Consider the following 25,275-nt stretch of genomic DNA (forward strand, 5'->3'; position numbering starts at 1 on the left):
CAGGGATTTGCTGATTCATGATTGGGTCCATCTGCTAACCCAGGAGTGGACTCGCAGCCCCACTAATCAGTAAGTGGCCTTGTTTTCGGGACCAGTCAAGCAGTTCCTTTGGGTCCTTGATGTTGACACCCTACAACCCCACCCCTAGCCCCCTGCACTCAGCTCTCCCCCATATGTCACAGGCAGTCGCTATGACACTGAGATATCTGGGGTGGGAACATCAAAGCAGAATGGGGGGATATCGAGGCTGTCAAGTTTCTTGAAACCCAGGCAGCCAGAGGGACATTGTGGAAGCTGTAGGGAAGCCAAGGCGATGGGAGGACCCTGAGTTAACCAGAGGCACCTAGGCTTTGGAGGTGGGACACTGTGGCAGATGGTGGGACAAAAATTCATCCAGGAGGCAGACACTGAGGCAACCTGGGGCACACCAAGGTAACCCTGACAGACTCCCAGACAGCCTTGGATCCACTGAGTTGTGAGGACAAGGGGCGGCTGGGGCACTGAGGCAGCCTGGGGGTAACTGTGCCAGCCAGTGAAGACATTGAGATTAATAATTAATATATCTCTGTGTGCTTATTTAGGGTTAAATGGCTGTGGGACCAGGCTGAAAAGAAACTCCAGCAACAATTAACGTTGTTAAAATGTGTTGACAAAACAGCAAATGTTGGGGTATATGATCTAGCCTAGAACTTATACTCAAGAGACTGACATAGGAGGATTATGTATTCTAATACATCCCTGACTAATTACTGACATGCAAGGCAGGATGGATAACAAACAACATCTCAAGGGATTTGTGAAAATATGAAAAACAAAACCAGGAAGAGCAACCCACCACCCTTTCACAGACACACTTACTTGAAAAGTATGATCACACACTGCCTGATGTTTAAATAAACAATTAACAACTAAGATGATGGGCATCTCACTCTATACATTTTGGAAGAATAAATGCCTATCACTAAGTAAAAACACAATAGAAGATTTACAAAAGCTACAGAAGAAATATAAACCACATAATAAACTTCATTAAATGGATTTGCCAAACATATAGCACACTTTAATATCTACCTCAAATGTTGCAAAATAGCAATGACAATGCAGTAATCTCCACCATCAGGTTTGAATTAACATTGTAAATAATTAACTTCCTTCATGATGAAAAAGACATGAAACATTTTTTATTGAAATTAAAGACAAGTATGATGTCTAAAGTCTTTACCAAATTGTTTACAAGAATAGGGTTTTCTCTTCTATGAGTTCTTCCCTATTACCTGATATCAAGATGACACAAAAAGGATTTAAAATGTGTACAGCGTTAGAGATATGGATAAGCAAAATTATGACAAGTTCATTGCCAGGACCTAGGTCAGGTTTCTGAGAACTTTCTTTAGTTCCTGTTACAGGAATACACAAGGGTCTAATCATCTTGAGAACAAGGATGAACATTCACAAACACACACACTGACATCACATAATTAAAATTAAATCAAATCTTTAACCAAACAGATTTTCACACATGAATATTTTCTGTTGTAAGCGTTTATTCCTGTAACCCAAGTGTTGAGGCATTTAAAGTCTTAACTGTTTTCCTTCATTATAAGTTGGATCATGTAACAGAAAGCAAGAACATAGGATTGAATTTAGAGAAATCATTCTTAATGAGGTTTGTTTATGTAATTAAAGAAAAGCGTGAAATCAAAAAAGGGTTACCTAATCAATGAATTCATAGGACTTTTGTCTATATGAATTTTCAGGTGCAAACAAAATAGAGATATCATAATGCTTGAACAGATTGTTGACACTTGTCAGATTTTTTTTCTCCAGAATTTTGTGTAACTAAATGTCTGTTGGCTGAAGATCTTTCCAAATCCTTTATAGTAAGATTTCTTCAGTATGAATTTCTTTTAGGTGCTCAAAGATTATTGTGATATGCAAAGTGCACAACTTTATTACACTGCTAACATTTATAGGGTTTCTCTGCAGTATGATTTTTTCATGATTTTAAAGACTGATGATACATACAAAGGCTTTACCACATTGATTACATTCACAGGGTCTCTCCCTCATATGTGTTCTGTAATGTATTTGGAATTTAGAGTATTGTATATATGCTTTACCATATTGATTACATACATAGGGTTTCTCTCTTGTATGTGTTCTTTGATGTACTCAGAAATTGCTGTGCTGTGAAAAGGCTTGACCACAATGATTAGAGTTGTAAGGTTTCTCTCCAGTATGTGTTCTTTTATGTACTTGAAGATGATAGTGATGTGTATAGACTTTACCACATTGATTACATTCATAAGGTTTCTCTCCAGTATATGTTCTTATATGTCTTTGTGACATGCAAAGGCTTTTCATATGATTTTACCTGAATTAGTAATTAAAGAATAACAGAGACTTGCCAGCAGGCTGCATGGACAGTCATCCCCAAGGTCCTCCATCCATGGTTGCAGACTGCAAGACACCAGCCTTCATGCTGATAGCATGGGACCTGTGCCAGCTTAAAGCAAAACAGAGTTCAGAAACAGGTATTTTAGGGTATTTTCCTATCTATGTGAAGATAGGAAAGTGTAAGGTGAATGAAGGTCTGGGAATGTAAGTTACGAAGGTCTGAAGATAAAAAGGTTTAAGTAATGATAAAGTGAGTTGAGAGATTAAAAAGAATAAAATATGTCCCAGATTTCTCTTTCTCATGCTACTGTTCATAGTCAGTAAAGTTCTACAATACCACTATACGATCATAACTATAAGGTCAAGATTAAGATGCCTTTCATTGTCCTAAAAAATATCTGTCAATTTTAAAATGTTAATGCTTTCAGCCAAGTTGCTTCTAACATTAATATGCTGCTTATGTGTCTAATACTTATGTTTCCACAAACTCTAAGGATTCTTGTAAGTTCCAGGGAGCTGAATTGGATCCAAACAAATAGGTCAGATTCACTCCAAATAAATATTATTCAATCTTTCCCTGGTACCAGGATTCCCTTCCCTCATGTTGGGACCCCTCAGGAACCCCTCCCTCATCTTACAATCATCCCCTCAAGTACCAGGACCTAAGGAAAAAAATTTAATTTAACCTTGTCTTCTATTCTGCCAACATCTTGCCAGGTCTAAGAGGCACCAGGGGGTTCCATACAGGCTGGACTTCGATGAAACAACTCACTATCCCAGGATATGGCAGCATCCCAGCTTTCTCAGGTCCCCCAAAGATGGTCAATGCCACCCCAGCTCAGCAGGAAGCAGCCTTTAGAATTTGATGCCCTTATTCCCTAACCTGCCACGTCTAACACTCCACCTTTTTTAATAATAAGTAAAGGTTGGAATGAAAGGTTCAGGCATTTATGCTGACCTTCTTGTACCTCTTTAAGAAACTGAATCTGCCCCCTAATGATGGGAGGACACTCACAGGGACATGCTATGCCATCACCACTCATCACACATTACAGACCTGCCTGAGGACACTGTGCATGCATGAAGCCTCAGTGCGCATGCTCGGCTTTCTTTTTAAAGCTTGTGCCTCTCTCTCTCTCTCTCTCTCTCTCTCTCTCTCTCTTCTCTCTCTCTCTCTCTCTCTCTCTCTTCCTCTCTTCACTTCTTCTCTCTCTCTAGTGACCGACCATAGTGGTCAGCCATTAACTGTGTCTCTCTTATCTCTTACTCTCTGTCCTGCTCTGTTCTTCTATTTCTCTCTCGATAGCTCTCCCATGATATAATAAACTATCGTTAACATGTTCTCTATAGTCTCATGTCTCATCTTGTGCCCTTCTTTCTTTCTAATTTAAACAGAAATCTAACAACCACATTGATTGCATTCATAAGGTTTCTCTCCAGTATATGTTCTTCTATGTCTTTGAAGCTGACCAAGACTTGCAAAAGCTTTACCACATTGATTATATTCATAGGGTTTTTCTCCAATACATGTTCTTATATGGAGTAGGAGACAACTGTGACATGCAAATACTTCACCATATTGGATACTTTCATGTGATTTCTCTCCAGTATGAATTTTTTCATGCCTTTGCAGATGCCTGTAACATGCAAAGTCTTTAACACACTGAGTATATTCACAGGGTTTCTCTTCAGTATGGCTTCTTTCATTCCTGCAAAGATAATTGGCACATGTAAAAGCTTTACCACATGCATTATACTGATGAAACTTAATATCTATATACATTAATTTTATAATTTGGCCTAATTGTAAAAAAGAATCAGGCATTAAGTTTTACATCCATGATGTTTCCCTTCATTAGGGATTGTTTGTTGTCTTTGAAGATACCTGTGATAGATAGTAAGAGCCTTTATTTCATAACCCACATTTAAGTCATCTTTTTATATGAGATTTTTCACATATTTGAAAAGAACTGGAGGAACTTAGAGCTTTAGCATACTTATTGCATTCCTTAATTATTGCATTTTCCTATGGTGTGAGTCATACTACATTGGCAAAATGTACCAAAACAAATGGAAGTATCCATACATTCCAATACTCACAGGACTTTCCTGCAGTGTGAGTTTGTTGATGTCTTTCTGATGAAGTTGGAAAACCAATTGATTGTAAACTTATATCAATTCAACAAATCTACTCAAAGTGGGGACTACTAAATATCTTTCTATCTTCTCATTGTCCTGAGAGGGAGGTGGTACATTGCTTATTTCCATATTCTATGCTCACATGGCTTGCAATTAGAGTGACATAAGATTTTTTTCCTTGGTTTTTTTGAGACAAGGTTTTGTTACGATAAATCTTTTTGCCAAAATCTGCCAAGCCCCACTGCCACGTGTATGCTTTATGCCAGCCACCTGCCCGAGTTAGGGCCCAAATTAATACACAGAGAGACTTGTATTAGGTACAATGCTGCTTGGCCAATGACTAGGATTCTCATCTGTTAGCTCAGTCTTAACTATCATAAACCTATATATTTTATAAGACTTATCTTATTGGGCGCCTTATTGGCATCCCTCCTTGCCGGTAGATCACATTGTGCCGCTGGAGCAGGAGCAGAGGGGAAAAGGGGCACTTCCTGTTTCCTTTGCTTAAGTATCAGTCTCCTTTCTATGTCACTTCCTGCCTGGATCACCACCTCTCTACTACATTTCCCATAATCCTCTTTGACTCCTAGTCCTGACTAACTTGCTGCCATTGGCCAAACAGTATTTTATTCAACAATCAATAAGATAAACACACACAGAAGTACATTCCCCATCAAGGTTTCTTTATGTAGATTTAGAGCCTGTCCTGGCACTCACTCTATAGACCAGGGTGGCCTCCACTCACAGAGATCCACCTGCTTCTGCCTCCCAAGTACTAGGATTACAGGCATGTGCCAACAGTGCTCGGCTCAACATATGATATACTTATTAAAGGAAGAATAACAAATAGAAGGTTTCCACATTGCACTCACACAGTTTGACTTTCTTTTCCTCACAGACATATAATATAGGGTTTAAGGTTTCTCCACAACAACCTTCTTGACTCTCATAAACTGACCCTTTCAATGTACTTAGCAAAGTCACAAATATATGAGTAATGCCAGCTTTACTATAGACTCTTTTTTCTTAGAAGTTCTTGGACATATACTTGTCACCTATTCAATTTGTATACAGTTTAAAATATCTGAGTGGTGTGAAACTAACTGGATTGGCATTTCTACAGCATAACTCTCATGGGACTATAATTCAAATGGTGGTATTTGTTAAGGCATTAGTTCCTTGTCTTCTTTTTCACAGGAATGCCTTGCAAACACAGCATAGCTACCTGATATGAGATACATGGTTTTGTGAGAAATTAAGTCATCAATATGCTTTAAACTGTGCTTATTTATACTGTTGTTTTTCTTTAAAACTTCCAGGATACATTAAAATTTCTTCAGAGGCAAATCTGTATAAACTTGCACATGAAAATTGCCTTCTATGTTTTCTAGAACTTTGACAATGTTCTTCAATATTATGGTCTTCCCAACTTTAGCCTAAAATATAATACCAGAAAATATATGATATATTATTGGAAATTGTATAAAATTTAAGTTAATATCTTCAATGAACCTTAGAACTATGTCTTATTCACCTACTTTTTTATTTTCTCAATCAAAATTACAGAAGAGTATCAATAACCAAGAAACAATTGTCCCCTTATTTTAAAACATGAGGGAAATTTCAGTCTTACCTACAGCAGTGAGGTTCCTGTAGGTCTCCAGCATCACATCTTTGTAGAGACTCTTCTGGGAAGATTTCAGCAAAGCCCACTCTTCCTGAGTGAAGTTGATGTGCACATCAGCATAGGTCACTGCATTCTAAAATAACCCATACATGTTTAAAACAGAAAGTGTGATGCTGACATTGTAAATGTATATTTGGCAAGACATTCATATAATGCTGGTGCTTCCCACACTTATTTCATGAAATGGACATTATAATGTTTTCACCAAGTCACTTTAGAAGGTAACTGAATAGGAGGTTCACATGTATCATTTCTTGGCCCTTTAAATAGCAAATAGCCTTGAGAAAGAAATCCCAAAAAAACAGACATAAAGGGAGAGACAAGCAAGCAGATCAACACTACTGAGAACACATCAGAGAAATTGTATGATATGGCCAGCCTATCACAGAAATACCCCAGTCCCTGGTACCAACTTTTGCCTTAGTTAGGTTTTTATTGCTGTGAAGAGACACCATGAACCATGGCAACTCTTACAAAGAAAACATTTAATTGAGGTGTGTCACTTAAAATTTCAGAAGTTCAGTTAATTATCATCATGGCAGGGGGCATGGTAGCATGCAGGCAGATGTGGTACTGAAGGTAGAGTCCTTACATCTTGACTCAGAGGCAACAGAAAGTTGACTGGCACACTGGGCAGCATCCTGAGTATGAGAGACCTCAATGCCTGACCCCACAGTGACATACTTCCTCTAACAAGGAAAAGCCCACTTCAACAAAGCCACACCTCCTACTAGTGTCACTAGTGGGAGCTCACAGCCTATGGACTGACAGCAGGGGAACCCTCATGGGACCAAACTAGATCCTCTGAATATGGGTGACAATTATGTGACTTGATCTATTGGGGGGAGGGGTGCTGGCAGTGAAACCAGGACATATCCCAGGTACATGAACTAGCTTTTTTGAGCCCACTCCCTATGGTTGGATATCTTTCTCAGTCTTGATACAGGATGGAGTGGCATGGTCCTTCCTCAACTTTGTATGCCAGACTTTGTTGACTCCCAAAAGAAGGCTTTACCCACTCTGAGAAGTGTATGGGAGATGGGAAAGGGGAGAGGTAGTATGTGGGAGATGGGGAGGGATGGGAACTGGGGTTGGTATTAAAATGAAAACTAAATTTTTAAAATAAATTATAAAAGAAACAGTGTATAATTTGTATTATGCACCCAAAGTGACTTGTTTTGTTCTCATTGCAAGAATTTTGAAAACAAGTTTATCCCAATTTTTTGTATGTTTGTGTATGAGAGATGTTTTCCATGTGTGTACATGAGACATACCAGAGAAGAGGGTGTCAGATACCCCAAATCTGGAGTAGCAGGTAGTTATAAGCCTCCAAATTTGGGCGTTGGGATCTGAACTCAGGTCATCACCAAGAAGAATATGTGCTGAGCTACCTGCCAAGCCCCATAGTACTTTTTAGGGAAAACACTAAAAGTCTTTCATAGATTCAAAACAACAAAAATAAAAGAGCCTAAATAAATACAGAAGTAAATAATCATTGGTAACTTGATGCATCAATATTAAGATACTGTATAAGGTAAATTTGCAACATGAATTTAATACAACCCAAAGAAAATTCCCAACAACTTATAACAGTATATCTAATTGCAATGCTATATGCAAATTGGAAACAGAATTCTCAAGAGGATTATAAAAAAAATAGTACACACATTGACTCAATGTGACTTCTATACTTACAATAAATCTACAGCTATCAAGAAGGTGTACAATAGTTGGTAGAGAATAAAGCGGATAGAGAAAAGGCCAAGAACAAAAGCAGGAAAATATAATCAACTTTTAATCAAAAGACCAAAGGAAACTCAGCCAGGTAAACTGTGATCTTAACCAGTGTTACCCAGTTACCTATGATTCTGTGTTTAAAAATTATATAAAAAGACTTCATAACTCCCACAAAATTAACTCAAAAGGACCCTTAAACTATTCTGCTTCTGACCCTCGAGCTACTGATATTTCTTCCAGACAGAGAGGCCCCATTGTCTAGAGCATTCTCTACAAATGGGGGTTAACTCTTGCAATGGTTCTGCAAACTCTTATGTCCCATTGTGGTTTGAGGCTAACCAAGGCCCATTGAAGCCCACACACAAGACAACATAGAAGAATAATTTAACTTCTGTTTCCCGCCACATGTATCATGACACAACATGTGGAATCTGTCCTATCTACCCATCCAATACCATGCACACCTGAGAAACTTCTGCAGATCAGAAACTCCTTTTGTTCCCTGGAACTCAACTTTCCTGAATCATGACATTGTAACTAATGGTAGCAGAAAGTTAAAAGCACTCTAATCATGTATTGCTGAAGGATAAGCCCCATCACCTCTTTCTCCCAGTCTCTAAACTCTGTGCAGCACATGTAAGACAAACTTGAAAGTGGAATTCAATATTCATAAATTCCAGAAATCAAACTTTCAGTTTTCCAATGTATGTTCCTACCACACACCAAAAGCAACCCTATGATGCACACTGGACACTGATATTTTAAGTATCATAGCTTCCCACAGCCAGGGTTTCAATGCCTCCCTCTCCCCCTGGGAACCTACACTCAGAGAGGCTCAGAGGACACTGCTCAGGTCAGCATATGGCTCATGGTTCCTCCCACTCTCAGCAGCAATGACAGCTAGGCAGACCTGCTCCACCTGCTCTGTAACCCCCACATTGGCCCTGCTATGTCTGTGGTCTTCATTATAGTTCCTAAAAGACAGCCAGCAGAGAATCCTGGAGAGAATGTGCTAGCTACTTCCAACTGATCCTCCTGAGTGCTAAACCTTCCCAAAGTGCCTCATTAGCTAGGGACTCACAGTTGGAAAACAGAACATTAGAAGCTCCCCTCTTAGGTATGTAGAGACCAAATAACTCAGACAGCATATGTATTCCTAGCTCTGCCCTTCCATCCCAGCAGACAGGGCTCTAGTGTGGAAAGTGTTTTTTAGTAGACATTCTCACAGTCTCCCAGAGTACTTCCTGTTCTCTTCCAAGGCAGAAGGTCTTTTTTGTGCACATTCAATTACGCACTCAGTATCCAGGGTAGCCAACTCTTTGCTTAATTTTGGGAAGTCCTTCAACCATAATAGGTCAGATTCAAACATTCATAGGTCACACATAATTGTTACTGTGTAACTGATGTTAAAGACAAACAGGCCATGAACTAGAAACCAATGAGGGGTCATCGCAGGGCCTGGAGGCAGGGAAGAGACTATAGATACTACAGATATGAGGTATTTAAAATCTCCAGAATTCTGTTTTTGTTTTTTTTTTTTTGTTTTGTTTTGTTTTTTTGATAGTTCTTTTTTATTTAAATTAGAAACAAGCTTCTTTTACATGTTAATCTCAGTTCCATCTCCTTCCCCTCCTCCCCTGCCCCCCACCCACTCCCTTATCCCAACCCCTTTCTGCTCCCCAGGGAGGGTGAGGCCAGGTTCTAGGAGCCCAGAGACTAACCCAAGGAGTCCACATTCTGATGCAAAAGCAAAAGGTTTCTTTTTTATTTCAAGCTGGCCAGCTAGGATCTCACTGCATGGCTGGCAAATGAGATGCCAACCAGCTAAAAAGAGAAGCTTTTAAAGGTGCAGACCATAAGATTGAAGGCCACAAATTACAGCATTTCCATGGTTACTTAAGGTCATACCAAGTACAGAGTTACCCAGTAACTATACATTTTAAGGGAGATACATTTGACTGAGGTAAGACAGGGCATGGGCTTGTAGTGCTACAGGGTCACAGGGTCTTTCAGTTATCCCTTGGGCTGGGTGATCTTTATGACCAGCAATTAGCAAAGGAATGTTAACAGGAGTGATGGACAGTTACCTCCCCTTCTCTGAGAGCAGGGGATCAAGCACCAGCCATGGCACTCCTGGTTATAAGGAGTTCAATTTTCCTTTTCCATTAGACATTCCCTTTTCAGGGCCTACATTTTAAAACTTTTATTAATTTTAATTTTTGGTCCCTCAGGGTTAGTCTCTGGGGCTCTGCAAACCTGGCACAACATAGAAAACCTAGAATAATGCAACTGTTTTTGTTGTTGTTTTCACCTGCTCTCTGAGGAAGATGTGGCTAACAATAATGCTCATAAACACGTTCTCCCATGTTCCATTATTCTCTAAGTATTCAACTTCCCATGGAAACTACTCTTTGGGGCTGGTGATGGCTCAGTTGTTACGAGCACTGGCCGCTCTTCCGAGAACCTGGGTTGAAGTCCCAGCATCCATATGGCAGCTCACAACTGTCTGTGACTCCAATTCCAAGGGATCTGACACCTTCATATAGACATACATTCAAGCAAAACACCAATACACATAAACTAGGAATCATTTATAAATGGAAAAAGAAAGATAACTCTTTATTATTATTCATTTAACAAGGCTCCTAAAGCAGTGGAACCATCACCCAGTCTTCTGATTGGAGAAAGACCTATTTTCTTGTTTGAGATCTGGTCCATGCTTTTCTTCCCTGGTTGTCTGAAGTCCCAATGACAATCAGGAGAAAAGTACCTTCAGTTCATCTGACCTCAGTGTGCAACTACAGAACAAACATCTCCTTTTGTGTCCTGAATTCTCTCTTTAGTTGTTAATATTCTGGGCACCCTTCCACCTATGGGACAGGGATTAATCACTCCACCTGCACTGTATAGTGGCTTGTGCAAGGTAGCTAGCCTCATTGTGTCCAAGCGGAAGAAGGGAGTACATGAAGACAGCAGGGTCTGCTATTGGAGCCTGGGGCAAGTGCTATTGAAATGCATATCTCTGCTGATCTAGAAAAGGTTTCTGTCTGAGATGGAAGGCCAGGTCAGCAATCATTGTGCTGTATCCTTAAGAACAGTGTAACCCTATTGGAGTTGCTCTTGTCAGTCAGGCCTCACTAGCCAATCAGGCCCTCCAGGTGACCTGTCAGTCAGAAGAGGTATAGGGCCCTTCCAGGCACCAGTTTCAGGCTTGTCTCTGAAGAGGAGTTGGTGCCTTATTTGTGTGCTATGCTGCGAATACTGCTACAGGAAGCTGAGTGGAGAGCTTAGGCAATCTGGGTAACCATGATATGGTAAGTGAGGGGCTGCTGTCCCCAGATGGGAGGGTTAGGGTGCAGGAGCCAGTATGGTGGGTCCTCCCCAGATCTGAGTGGGAACCTGCAGTCAGATTCCCTGTCCTGTGAGGTTTCATGTGGTCCTTGCAACTCCCTGGACCCAGGGGTAGGCCTCTGAATAACTTTGGTTAGAGCACTGGAAGCAGGAGGCTAGTGTAGAAACATCTTTTTAGTTTACATCAATGTGCTTTTGGTGCACCTGTGGAAAGGTCGCCAAGCTTGGAGAGGCCTCATTTCTCTGGCATCTTCTAGACATTTAGCACTTGCATTTTACCTTTATGTGTAAACATTCATTATTGTGGATGTTGTAAAAGGCATCTCATGTGTTTGGTTGCACTCCACTTACATGCTATGATGTAGAAGAGTAAAATTGTTGATATAAAGAATTTGCCAAAGCTTAGGCAATAGTAAGTCTCACAAAGTAGAATTTAGCTGAGGGAGGACTGCCTGTAAGATACCCAAATGATAAGTGTATGCTAACCAGGCCTGTTAGAAATTAGGATGCTAGGATATACATTTATTCACTAGGATTGTGACATTTGGCTCCAAACCATTACAAAGAAGCCTCCCCTGATTTACAACCAGCCACTAGGCCCATCTCCATATCAAAGAACAGTCCTCTAACAAGCTGCCCAAGGAGGTATTACAGGTTCACAACCAACCTTAAGGCCTGCTGTGCCATAAAGTTCCAGTTTTCTTCTTCAGTAAAGCATAGTTCTGCCAGATGGGCAATAGGATATCAGGTGTCAAGTATTTGAAAAGTAAAGCACTGTTGTGTTAAGTACTTGCCTGATCAAGCAAGGCTTTAATTTAGGCCCTCAGGCAGGGAAGAGGAACATTCTTGGGATAGCTAGTAATAGCCTGGGGGCCTAGGTCTTGGGAGGGTTTCCTATGGGCCTGGTGTATTGATAGTAAAACAGAGCTCTTTCTCTAAAACTAGGAATATGCTTAGGAGAGCTGGTAATAGTCTGGAGCCAGGGCCTTTGTGGAGAGGTTGCTTCCAATCCTGAAAACCCAACTCTTCCCACCATATGGAGCTATGGTTATCAGTCCCAAGGCCACTGTAGCTTTAGTCAGTAATGTTCTTGAGATAACATGTGTTCCCCTTGTGTGGCTTCATTTGAATAGCCACCTTCTGAATTTGTCCCATCATATGATGCTTCCTGCTACTTTATAGAAGTCTCCTATTCCTTCCACTCCCCCCCCCAGTAGTATACAAAATGGTGTTCTTAAGAAGCTTAAATCCCAGCACTCTGGAGTCAGGCAGGCAGATCTCTGTGAGTTCAAGGCCAGGTCACTGATTTACTTAAGAATTTATTCTAGGATATATTTTTGCTGTTTAATCCTCTCATATGCCTAAGTGGCTAGACCTACAAGATGACTGTCTCTATTTAATTTGTTCAAAGTGTAACCTGGAGCATGAACCTAAAAGACACTTAAGGATAATGCCATATGTGTAATGCAAGTGTGTCTAAGCTGGCTCCACTTTGAACATTTCCTAGAGATGGATGCGTATCATCATTAAAAAGATTTTTCTTTATCAGTCTCCCAAAAGTGTGAAGTGATTTCTCCCTGGGAAGGCATATTAATTCTAGCACAGCTACATTTCCATCTTTTTAGATAAAAATGTTTCTGAGACAAACTCTCTTATGTTGACTTAGGTTGCTTTGATATTTAAAATTGTCCATTTGAGTCATGAAGTCAACTATCCAAAGCAGTCACAGGAAAAGGATTTGCATATGGAGCATTGCTTCTGTCTTCAGAACAAAATAGAAGGAATAGTTTATGGTGTACAATGCAGGGGAAACAGGGTAGGCAATCAGCTGCTGCAGTCACCATTATAAAAAAGGACCTGATTGTGGTATCAGCGATGTTTTTGTAATTTCCCAGCATGTTTTAATTCATGTCATCTGAATAAACACAGACCAGTGTGAGTGTACATCTTGGAAAGTTTATTTTGAGCCAATGATTATTGAATTTGCAATTAGGCAGCTCTCCTATGCAGATATGTATGTGCAATCCTGGTTGACACAGTTAAGTCATCTCAGAGGTTTGAGACACAGGCCATTGGCTGTAATTCCATGTGTCAGTTTACAGCACTCAGTAGCTGACATTTTACGTGGGACAAAGTAATACAATGTCTTATTAATGGCATTCTCCCTAACAGGGAAGTGGCTACTCTATTTCAAAGTCAATATAGCTAAGTGTTCTTTCCATTATTTTTATTTCCTTAAAAAATCAATTATTGGTAACATTTTTAAAAATTCATTTTCTTTAAATACATTACTGCTATAATCCCTTTGTTTCTATTTTCCATTGTTTCCTGGTTTAAGAATTTCATTCCATTTTTTCTTAAGTGCTGTTTAATTATTATCTATCTATCTATTTATTTATATGTATCAGTTTAGATCAGTGGTTCTTAACCTGTGGGGTCACAGCTCCCTTTGGGAGAGTCAAATGACTTTAACACACTGGAAATCACAGATGTTTATATTAAAATTCATAACAGCAAAATTATAGTTTTGAAGTAGCACTGAAAATAATTTTGTGGTTGGGGTTGCCACATCATGAGGAACTGTGTTAAAGGGCCACAGTATTAGGAAGGCTGAGAACCACTGGTTCTGATCAATGTCTCCTGTAGCTCAGGCTGTCTCACACTGTGTAATTGAGAATTGCTTTGAACAACTAACCTCTGCTGCCCATTGCTGCCAGGACAGACATGCAAATCCTTCCAGGCTGGGCCTTGACTGGTTTCTGGGAAGGAAAAATAACCAGTAAATGAATATTCTCCAAAGTCTCAAGATTTTATTGTGAATTTACAAAGAAGGAAGAACCTGTGTAAGAATTTCATTCACCAATTGTAAAGCAGGTGTAGTCACAACACAGAAAGGGAGGGTCAAGAAGAGGGAAGAAAGATTTCCTGCTGTGACATTAGCCATGTGGAGTCAGATAATTAATTTTAGATATTCCATAAATGTCCTGAATGGCCATTTCTCAGTTTCATGAACCAGGCAATCAAAAATCTAAATAACAGAACTTATCATGAAACCAAATTACTGTAGTTACAGCATTTCAACCTAAATAGAAGAACTGGATAAAATAGTGTTGCCCTGCCTAACATAGCTGGTTTTTCCAGGTTTAAGAAATATCCCTGAGAGAAATAGTATGAGTAGTACTTGGTGTGTTCTAATACAAATCCCTAGTCTCTGGAGCACACAGCCATAAAGCATGTTTCAACTTTGTAACATAATTTTTTGTATTGTATTATAACTACATTATTTCCGCTGTCTCGTTCCTGCCTCCAAGGCCCCCTATAGCCTCTTCCTTGTGTTCTCATCCATGGTCTCTGTTTAACAACAAATACTGTTTGAATGTGACCTGTGTTTGGCTGTAGGACCTCTCAGCTATGAAGCAAAGGGTTGTCTGTGCTACACATTGAGTGTGTAATTGAATGTGCTCACATGGGATCCTTGGAAGAGGAACAGGAAGTGTTCTGGGAGATTGGAGGATTTTACTAAACTATGAATATCCCAGATCAGGACCCTGTCTGATTGTAGTGTAGAAGGGCAAAGCTGGGAGGGCCTGTGTGGTCTGAATCATTTGATCTCTCCTCTCCCAGTAGGGTAACTTCCAATGTTCTGAAGCCCAGCAGGGTCGTCTTAACTAATGATGAACTTTGGGAAAGCTTAGCCATCAGGAGCACCAGTGGGAGGCAACTTACAGTTTCTTTTCAGTATTCTCCTCTTGTTCTGATGTGGGGAGCTATAAGGAAGACCACAGGCCATGCCATGGTGAGTTTGGAGGCCACTGTCCCCAGACCAGGAAGAGCAGGTTTGCTGAGCTATCAGAATCTGAACTGCTTGGGCTGGGATGGACCATGAGCCATGGTGGCTGTCAGTAGCAGAAAGTTGAAAACATTCTAATCATGTATTGCTGAAGGATCACACACATACACACACACACACACACACACACACACACACACACACACACATATATATATTTGCATTGAGCATTCTGTTTCCACTTTGCATGTAGCTTTGGAATCACCTTTTTTCTTATAAAATGTTGGGCATTGTCTTTGGACTGCATTCAATTTATGATTTAAATTAACCATAAACAACATCTTAATATTGAAGCATCATATTCCCTAGTATCATTTATATAATTTATTTATTTATGTGTTGTTGTGAATCTGTGAAAGACTTTTAGATTATTGAATAAAAAGTATTATTGGGCTTGGCAGGTGGCTCAGCACATATTATTCTTGGTGATGACCTCAGTTCAGATCCCAGCACCCAAATCAGGAGGCTCATAGCTACCCACTACTTCAGGTTTAGGGTATCTGATAGGCTCTTTTCTGATGTGTTACTTGTACACACATGGAAGACATTCCCTCAAACATACAAATATATACATAAAAAACAGGGATAATTTTATTTTCAAAAGTTCTTTTTACTCATAAAGCAATTAGAGAAAAACAAGTTGTTTTAGGTTTTTAATAGAAATCATACATTGTTTCTTTAAAAATCTGTTCTCTTGCATTTGATTTGGGAAAGTTTTTCTTTCCTCATCCTGATGCATTTAAGGCAATCATCAGTCATAGGAAAGCTGTCCTAACTTTTGTGAGCAAGAAGGTAGATATGCATAACTAGTATAACATTTTAGTATGGCAAGGGACATCACACAAGGTTCATACTCTGAATTCCCAATTGTGGTCCTAATCCTATCCTGCCAGGGCTGCTCATCTGTGCAATGTATCTTAGCTGATGTTCAGGTCCAGTCTCTAACTGAAGTCTCTGATTCATGGGTCATCATCCTGGGGAAGATGCTCTATCCCCAGGGTTGATCAAGATGATGTCTCTTCACATGTCTAGAGTAGTACTTTGGTCTCTGTTTATATACTGTCCAGTGGATGTCATGTTGTTCTAATACTGTGTCTTGTTATCTGGAGTGAGTGATATTGCTAAGTTCTTGTTATCAGATACAGCCTTGGGTGTAGCGGGGTTCATGAATAAGCTGTTTTTACATGTCTAAAATGTGTTTTTTCAGGATCTAATGAGATGATCATGTGGTTTTATTTTTTCTTTCAGTTTTTATGACAGATTTTCCTATGTTGAACCATCCCTGCATCTCTCAGATTAAGCCTACTTTATCAGAGTGGATGATTTTTTTTTCATGTGTTCTTGGATATGGTTTGCCAGAATTTTATTGAGTAATTTTTTATCAATGTTCATGAAGGGACACTGGTCTGTAATTCTCTTTCTCAGTTGAGTCTTTGTGTAGTTTGTGTATCATGGTATCTAGAGCCTCATATAAAGAATTTGGCAATGTTCCTTCTATTTCTATTGCATGGAACAATTTGAGGATTATTGGCATTAGATCTTCTTTGAAATTATGGTAGAATTCTGCACTGAAACAATTTGGCACTGGGATTTTTTTGTTTGGGAGACATTTAATGACCTTCTATTTCTTTTTTATTATTATTTTGGTTTTTCGAGACAGGGTTTCTCTGTGTAGCTTTATAGCCTATCCTTGCACTCGCTCTGGAGACCAGGCTGGCCTCAAACTCACAGAGATCCGCCTGCCTCTGCCTCCCGAGTGCTGGGATTACAGGCGTGCACCACCAACGCCCGGCAATGACCTTCTATTTCTTTGGGGATTATAGGTCTATTTAAATTATTTATCTAGTCTTGATTTAATTTTGGTATGTGGTACCTATCAAGATAATTGTCCATTTCTTTTATATTTTCCAGTTTTGTAGAGTACAGGTTTTTGAAGTGTGAACTAAAGAGTGCCTGGATTTCCTCAGTATCTGTTGTTATATCCCGCTTTTTATTTTTCATTCTGTTAATTTGGATATTTTCTCTCTGCCTTTTAGTTGATTTGGATATCTTGTTGATATCACTGATTCTTGGTATTGTTCTTTGTTTCCATTTTACTGATTTCAGCATGGACTTTGATTATTTCCTGCTGTTTACTCCTCCTGCATGAGTTTGTTTCTTTTTTCTAGAGGAGGAGTGAATGGGGGCTACAAGGGAGGTGAGGGGAGGGAGTGTGAGAAGAGGAGGGAGGAGAAACTGGTTAGTATATAAAATAAATGAAAAAATTTAATAAAAATTAAAGGACAAAATGAAAAGGATTCAAAGTTATAATACTGTGTGAGAGGCACATTGGCAGGTGGATTTGAACCACAGCAAGTGAGGGACAAACACTCCATGAAGACAGAGCTTACAGGAAGTTTTATTGCCAGAAGGTACCCTAGTCCTTGAGGCAATACACAGTGCCAATAGGGACCACATATAAGAATTATTAACAATTTCATAGCAATGTTCAACTTTGGGCCACAACAAGAAAAGGAGAAAGCATACAATATATATTCTATTTAATAATAAATAAATAAATTTATTTAATAATAAATAAATAAATAATAATAAATAAATCAGTATAGAAGGTAAGAACTCCAGAAATGGGAGTTTGTCTTACAATACGTGGAAGGATCCAGATTGTCTTTTTATGAATTTAATTCTGTCAGCTTTGGGATAGTTCTTGCTAATTGTTTCCAAAAAGTCAATAAGAGCTATTTGACAATATTCATTATCCTTCCATAAGGAAGAAATTTCATCATTAGTTAAAAGTACTATAATTTCTGCTGGATCTTTTCCAGTCATTTGACGAAGTCTTAATTTGCCCTTTAAAATCAAATCAGAAATCTTTTCTATATATGTCTTTAACTTTTTATTCTGTTTATGTGGCAGAAATATCCACTCTAATATAGTGTCTTCCCTCTGCATCAGAATTCCAGAAGGATATTCTCTGGATGGTAAGATGACCACAATAAAATCTAAATCAAGGTTTATCCGATGTATATGTGCATCCAATATTCTTTTTTCTACCCATTGTAGTTCTTTTTCTGCCTCAGCAGATAATATTCATGGACTGTTTAGGTCCTTATCACCTTTAAGAGCTATTTTTAAATGTTTTAAGTCATGACCTTCTACCCCAATAATCGTCTGTAATTGAGAAATTTCTCCTGACAGCTTCTGAAGACTATTTAGAGTTTGATAATGATCCTTGAGCCTAGCAATGATATCTTGATGGAAAGTTTCAATCTCATTAATCATGAAAGATTCAAGGCATGATAGTGAATCTTTGAAATGCTGTGACTGCTGTTCTATATGGTTTTCTAGGTGTATAATTTGTTCATCCCTAACTAGCATCTGGGTGGCATGGAGATTGCCGTGCAGGAATTGAAATTTAGAACCAAGGTCATGATTTGCCTCAGCAATCAACCTGATGGACTTTTCTAGTTTGTCAGCTCTGTTCTGTAATTCATCTTGCAAACTTTCAAACTTAGATTCAACTCTATTATCTACCCGCTTGTATTTTTCAGCCACTGATTTAATGGCATTATCCAATTGTTTAAACCTATCCTGGGTATCTTGCATCTTAGTATCCAAACTACAGAACAGAGAGGCTATCTGAGTTTCCAGGTGATCCAATTGTTTAAACCTATCCTAGGTATCTTGCATCTTAGTATCCAGAGTACAGGTCAGAGAGGCTATCTGAGTTTCCAGTTGGTTACATATTTTCTTTAGTTCATCATGGTCCTCTGACCGCCTAGCCTCTAATGCCTCTGAAATGGAGAATCTCTCTGCATTTATCTTATCATAAATGTGGTGCATTTCAACTTGGGTATTAGACAGCTCTGCCCGTATCATATAAAACATAGAGCAAAACCTATCATCTAGCTTCTGTTCTACATGCTGCATAAATGTATCATGGGTCAGTCTGGTCTCCAAAACCTCATTACATAAAGCTTGCATGTCCTGTAGGCAGGTGGTGAAATTAGCTTTATCCCTGTTCCTGACTAGTGATAATACGTGTATTAACACACTAACAACTAACAAAGCATATAAGCCAATATTCAGAAGATCAACCTCTTCCTCAAACACTGAATTTACATAAGAAGTGGAAACATTATGACAGAAATTCGGCCATATTCACCAGCAGCATTAACTCCAGATGCAGTAACCACTTTTTACCAGCAGGTGGCGCAGGTACAGTTGTGTTGAGTAGGATCTGAAATTTCTTGAAAATCCTTATAGAGCGTGTTAAGACGGATTGGGGATGTGTTTTTACTAGGTATGGGAAAATCTTTGGATGGTACCTGGTGGAGACCAAGCTTGGCAGATGGATCTGAACAAAGGCCCGTCACTGGGCTGGAGCGGTAGGCTATGCAATGGGGCCTCATCGGTGAGCGGTTTTCTGTGGAGAAAACCTGCAGGCGGGCAGGCGCGTGGTTTTTCTGGCAGCGGCTACAGGCCACAGAAACTATAACGGCCCGCACAGAAAAGGCAAACCTGTTTTGGTCGCACCTGAGGACCGCTGGCCCATGCACGTGGCTAGCGGTAAATTAATGCGCAGCTGTGGCGCAAATTGCTGCCTGGAGCAATAAAACCTGTAGCGAAGCCGGGTGTTGGTGGCACATGCCTTTAATCGCAGCACTCGTGAGGCAGAGACAGGCGGATCTCTGTGAGTTCGAGGCCAGACTGGTGTCCAGAGCAAGTGCCAGGACAGGCTCCAAAGCTACACAGAGAAACCCTGTCTCGAAAAACCAAAAACAAACAAACAAACAAACAAACAAAAAAAAAAAAAAAAAACCTGTAGTGAAGCCTGTGGAAAATTTAAACTCTCCCGGCTGGGTGGATGGCGGGCAGCGACTGAGCGTGAGCGCAAGGGGGGGGGGCAGTAACTCACTGTTTTCACTGGGGGTCGCATGCGGTGGGTGGGTGGGTGGGTGCACAAGGCTGTGGGTTTTCGGGCAGTGGCAGGTCAGAAACCTAAAGCACAGCAAATCCTAAAGCCCTCTCGATTCAAGTGGATTCTGGGCTGGGCAGCCTTGATACCTTTATTCAGATAAATAGCAGCCAAAGGCAAGCCAGAGTGTGCCAGGGGCAGCCAAGCAGCGAGGCCAGGGAGAAGGGAAAGAGAAAGGGCTTCCATGTGCTCTGCGGTGACCTCACCTTGACCACACCTTGACAGGCATGGCCAGGCACACCTGTAACCAGCCTCTAACAGGCGTGGCTTACTGTCCCTTACATTTATACTGTTGTCAGTATAACTTTCTTTTTATACATTTATGGTATATTTTAGAATTCAGTGACCTATGATGATGTGCATGTTGACTTCACTCAGGAAGAGTGGGCTTTGATGGATCCTTCCCAGAAGAATGTCCATAAAGATGTGATATTGGAGACTAAAGGAACCTTACCATAGGTAAGACTATGAATTTTCCTTCACATTTTAAAATAAGGGGCAACTGTTTCTTGGTTATTGATGCTCTTCTGTATTACAATTGAAACTGAGCAAGGATGATGTGAATGAATCAGGCATGTTTGTAAGGTTCACTGAAGATAACAACTTAAATGTTGCACAACTTCCAATAATATATCAGACGTTTTCTGGTACTATATTTTAGGCTACACAGAATGCAATTTTTTTCAACTCTTTTTTATTTGAATTAGAAACAGGATTGTGTTACATGACAATCCCAGTGCCCTTCTCCCTCTCGTCCTCCCCTACCAACCCCCCCAAACTAAAGCCCTATCTATCACATATCCTTTCTGCTCGCCGTGGATGGTGAGGTTTTCCATAGGGTGTCATCAGAGTCTATTGTATCCTTTGGGATAGGGCCCACCCCCATGTGTCTTGGCTCCAGGAGTATTCCTCTATATGGAATGGGCTCCCAAAGTCCACACCTATGCTAGGGATAAGTACTGAACTCCTACAGGAGGTCCCATAGATTTCCGAGGTTCCCTCACAGAAACCCATGTTCCTGGGGTCTGGATCAGTCCCAGGCTGGTATTCCAGCTATCAGTCTGGGGAGCAAGAGTTCCCCGATGTTCAGGTCAGCTGTTTCTGTGGTTTTCACCAGCCTGGTCTGGACCTCTTTGCTCTTCACTCGTCCTCTGCATCTGGGTTCTAGTTCAGTTCGGTGATTAGTTGTGGGTGCACAGATTGCAATTTTAATGTGCAAGCTAATACAAGTATACCTCAGAAGAAATTTTAAGGTGTGGAAGTTTTAAAGAAAGCAACAGTGTAATTCAGCACAGCTTAAGGTGCATTGATGATTATTAAATTCTCACAGAACCATATACCAATGCTTTCAGTTTCATAGCATTCATATTACATAAGGTATACACATTGAATAAGTAATAAATACACGTCCAAAACCTTCTAATAAGCATATGGTTAATAGTAAAGCTTGTGTTATTCAACTGCTTGTGACTTTGCTAAGCTTAGTGAGAGGAGGGGGTAGTTAGATTCAAGAGCTAAGGGCGGGCGACTGTTGTGGAGAAATCTTACTCTACACCATATGTCTGTGAGGAACAGAGTTAAATGCTTCGAATCCAATGTGGACATCTTTTGTTTGTTATTCTTCCTTTATTAGGTATATCATATGTCAGTCTTGATACGAGCCATATGAACATAGGAATATCAAAAGAAGCAACATACCCATCTCTCTCTAAGAAAAATTAGAAGATATGTAGCAGCCCCCTATTAGAATAGATTTGTTGAATGTAATGCAAGTTTACAAGTAATTGCTTTTCCAGCTTTCATTGGAAATACATCAACAAACACACACTTCATAAAATCCCTATGTGTTCTAGGAATGTACATATACTTCTGTTTGTCCTGTTTTGCTTTACAAATGTAGTATGACTCACACTATGGGACAATTTATGAGTTTTTCCAGTTATCATCAAATATGTGAAAATGTCATATAGAAAAAAGATGTTATAAATGTGAGCCATCACAGGTATTTTCAAAGATCCAAAACCACCCTTAATGAAGGGGAGAGCAACATGAGTGTAAACAGTGATAAAACCTTAAGACCTGATTTCTCTTTACAATTATACCAAATTATAAAATTAATTCATACATATATATTCAACAGTGTAATGGATGTGTTAAAATTTTTAACTATGTCAATTATGAAAGAAGTCATACTGCAGAGAAACCATCTGAATATTCTCAAAGTGTTAAAGCCTATGCATATCATGATCATCTTCAAAGAAATGAAAGACTCCATACTGGAGGGAAGCCCTATGATTGCAATCAATGTGTGAAAGCATTTGCATATCATAGTCGTCTTCTAAGTCAGAAAATAACTGGAAATAGGGAGGAAAACCCTATGAATATAACCAATGTGGTAAGGCCTATGCATATAAGTCTTCTATTGTCTAAAATAACCCATCCTGGAGAGAAGCTTTATGAATGTAATTTATGTGGTAAATTCTTTTCACAGGACAGTAGTCTCCAAACACATAAAAAAACACATACAGGAGAGAAAGAAACCCTATGAATGTAGTCAATGTGGTAAAGCCTTTCATGTCACAGTTTTTTTTCAACTTATAAAAGAACATATTGGGGAGAAACTCTGTAGTCAATGTGGTAAAGCCTTTGTACATTATTGTAGTCTTTGAAATTATGAGGAAAAAAATCATACTGCAGAGAAACTATAAATGTAGTCAGTGTGGTAAGGTTTTACACTTTGTGGTGGTTTGGTCATTCTGTTACAGCCTGTTCCTATCACAGTAGTCTTTGAGTACCTGAAAAAACTCATGTAGAAGAAAGTCTGGCTATAAAGGATTTCATAAGATCTTTAGCAAACACATTTCAGTTACTCAAGAGTATTACGGAGAAAATAATTCCACAGTGTCAACAATCTGTTTAAGCAGTATAATGCCCATCTTTATTTTGTTTGCACTTGCAAACTCATATGGACAAAGCCCTACAAATTTAAATGATAAAGTAACCCTTTTAGATTTTCTCTTCAATGACATGAAATAACTAATCCAGGTATAAACCTTTATGAATTTTTTGTGACTTTCTGTTACAATAAAACATGTTTACATCAACTCATGGAAGAGTTTGAAACTTGGTTCCAGAGGAATACAGGATCACCATGAAAGTGGCATGGCAACAGGTGTCAGACATGGCTGCTTAGCTCTCACTCACATCCTCGACCTGCAGCATGAACCAGAGAGTGGGAACTGGAAATGATGTGCCAATGTAAATTATGAAAACATGCCTCCAGTGACATATTTTCTCTAGTAGGGCTTCATTTCCTAAATCATCCCAAATGATACCACCTACTGAGAAGTATTGATTTCTCTGACTTCAAGACTACATGCTTGCTTTCTGTTATATGAAGCAGTTCATGATACTGAAAAACCGTAGGTAAGCCTTTATGTGCCTCAACATCTGGGTTACAGGAATGAATGCTTACAAAGAAAAATAGTCAGGATTGAAAATGTTCAATGATTTTTGTTAATTTTTATTTTGTTATGTCAGTGTATCTTCAGATATGTGATTAGATTGGCAAACCCTTTAGTCTTCCTGTATTTATTTCTATCAGGAATTATAGAATGTTGTCAAAAGCCTCACCTGGATTCTGGGCAGGGACTTGTCTTAACTGATTGGCCCTGTCTTTTTCCTTCTCAATATTTTAGACCATTGGATGCTCTGTATTAGGAATTACTGGAAGTGGTCAAAAACCTGACCTTGGTCCTGGGAATGAACTTTTAACTGCTTGGCTATGTCTCTAGACCCAACTCAAGCCTCGCCTGATACCCACAAGCATGTATTTTAAAATCACTCTGGCTGCACACACAGCTCTGGGGAAAAAAAATCCATGAAATGGTAGGTCATGATGACTAGTCTCTGGAAAGTGTTTTTATTACTAGTTTCCAAAGAATGTTATTATCTTCAACAACTGCCTGGTTTCTAAAAATTTTTATGGGTTACCCTGCTCCAGAGCACCAACGTTTTGAAAATAAGTATAAGTAACTCTGTTCCCAGAAAAACCACTGGCTGCAGGTGTAAAAACCAAAATAATATTCCAAACCCCTCATGGGCAAAATTGTAAGTTCAGTTCCCAACCAATCAGTAAATGACTCATGTATGTTATAGCCAATCAATATGTTGTCACACTCCTGCCTAGTGATGAAAAAGGTATAAAAACTGTTTGCTTTGGAAACTCAAGGTCATTCTCTTCCCAGGAAATGACACCAATGCGATGGAATATAATCCTTCCTCTTTTGCATTGAAGTTTTTTCCTGTGAGTGACTCCGTGGGGCACATTTTCCCGAAGTTGGACCCCCCTTTTGGGCCCAACAATATTTTAAACATTTATGTGTTATCTTGACATTAAAAAAACAAGGAAGAATGAGAAAAATCTTGTTCATGAAAACAATATGGTAAAGATTTTACATATCACAATTAACTTCAGTTTCAATTAAAAAATCTGTTTCATCTATTTCATTATACCCTTGAAGCAAGTAAATTGTTTACCACATTCATGCAAGTATGATGGTTGTGGTCAGAGTATTGTGGTTTGCATTTTTAAAGTTTTGTAGAAGGTATCAAAGTGTCCTGTAAATGTGGCAAATCTACTTATTGAAGTTTAGTTGCTGGTTCATTGACTCTGTTCATCTTCTGTAGTGTTTTCACTTTGTGATAGGCATTTTTCTGCTGAAATGTATAGAATGTGTTGCCCATTATCTAAGTGGTTCATTGTTGACTTAAATATGTGTTATACTACTTTTCACATAAAGGTGTCTATGAATGGGTGGTGGCTTCTTGCTCCTTGTTTTATTTTTATTTTTTTGTATTTCCACAAATTTCCTCCAGATGTTGTTTGTTTTCCATCCTGGCTTGGATGTCAGTAATTAGTCAGGGCTCCCTTTGAACTCATAAGTCTCATGTTTCATCCTCCTGAGGTCAAGACCAACAGTAGATGATGTAATCCTGATGTGTGCTCCTTTGTTGACATATTTTAACAATTTTAATATTAACATGCTTAATAGAAGAGAAGAAAATACTTCATGTGTGTATCCAAAGAAGCATTTATATCAGTCTGGTGGAGATATAATAAAATAGAATAAGAAAGGA

The 25,275-nt window shown here is 39.3% G+C and overlaps 1 protein-coding gene across 1 annotated transcript; it reads right to left on the minus strand.

Annotated features, from left to right (window-relative positions):
* Window positions 1-3,018: 3,018 nt before the first annotated feature.
* LOC100763210 (zinc finger protein 420-like) lies at window positions 3,019-19,713 on the minus strand. Its single transcript, XM_035453128.1, has 4 exons — window positions 19,695-19,713; window positions 19,487-19,650; window positions 6,170-6,296; window positions 3,019-4,106 (listed from the first exon to the last, which is right to left on the minus strand). Exons 1-4 carry the CDS (start codon window positions 19,711-19,713, stop codon window positions 3,931-3,933), a joined length of 486 nt encoding a protein of 161 aa, XP_035309019.1. The 3' UTR covers window positions 3,019-3,930.
* Between the last annotated feature and the right edge of the window lie 5,562 nt (window positions 19,714-25,275).

Source organism: Cricetulus griseus, assembly GCF_003668045.3.
Source record: "Cricetulus griseus strain 17A/GY chromosome 1 unlocalized genomic scaffold, alternate assembly CriGri-PICRH-1.0 chr1_1, whole genome shotgun sequence".
In the NCBI taxonomy this organism is placed as follows: Eukaryota; Metazoa; Chordata; class Mammalia; order Rodentia; family Cricetidae; genus Cricetulus; species Cricetulus griseus.

Excerpts from the sequence above, each read along its gene's own strand:
- LOC100763210 (XM_035453128.1), bottom strand. Across the intron at positions 6,297-19,486 it reads CCAAGCTTGGTCTCCACCAG|AATGCAGTGACCTATGCTGA; the intron begins GTACCATCCAAA and ends GGGTTATTTTAG. Across the intron at positions 4,107-6,169 it reads CAGGAACCTCACTGCTGTAG|GAATGAAAGAAGCCATACTG; the intron begins GTAAGACTGAAA and ends TTATCTTTGCAG.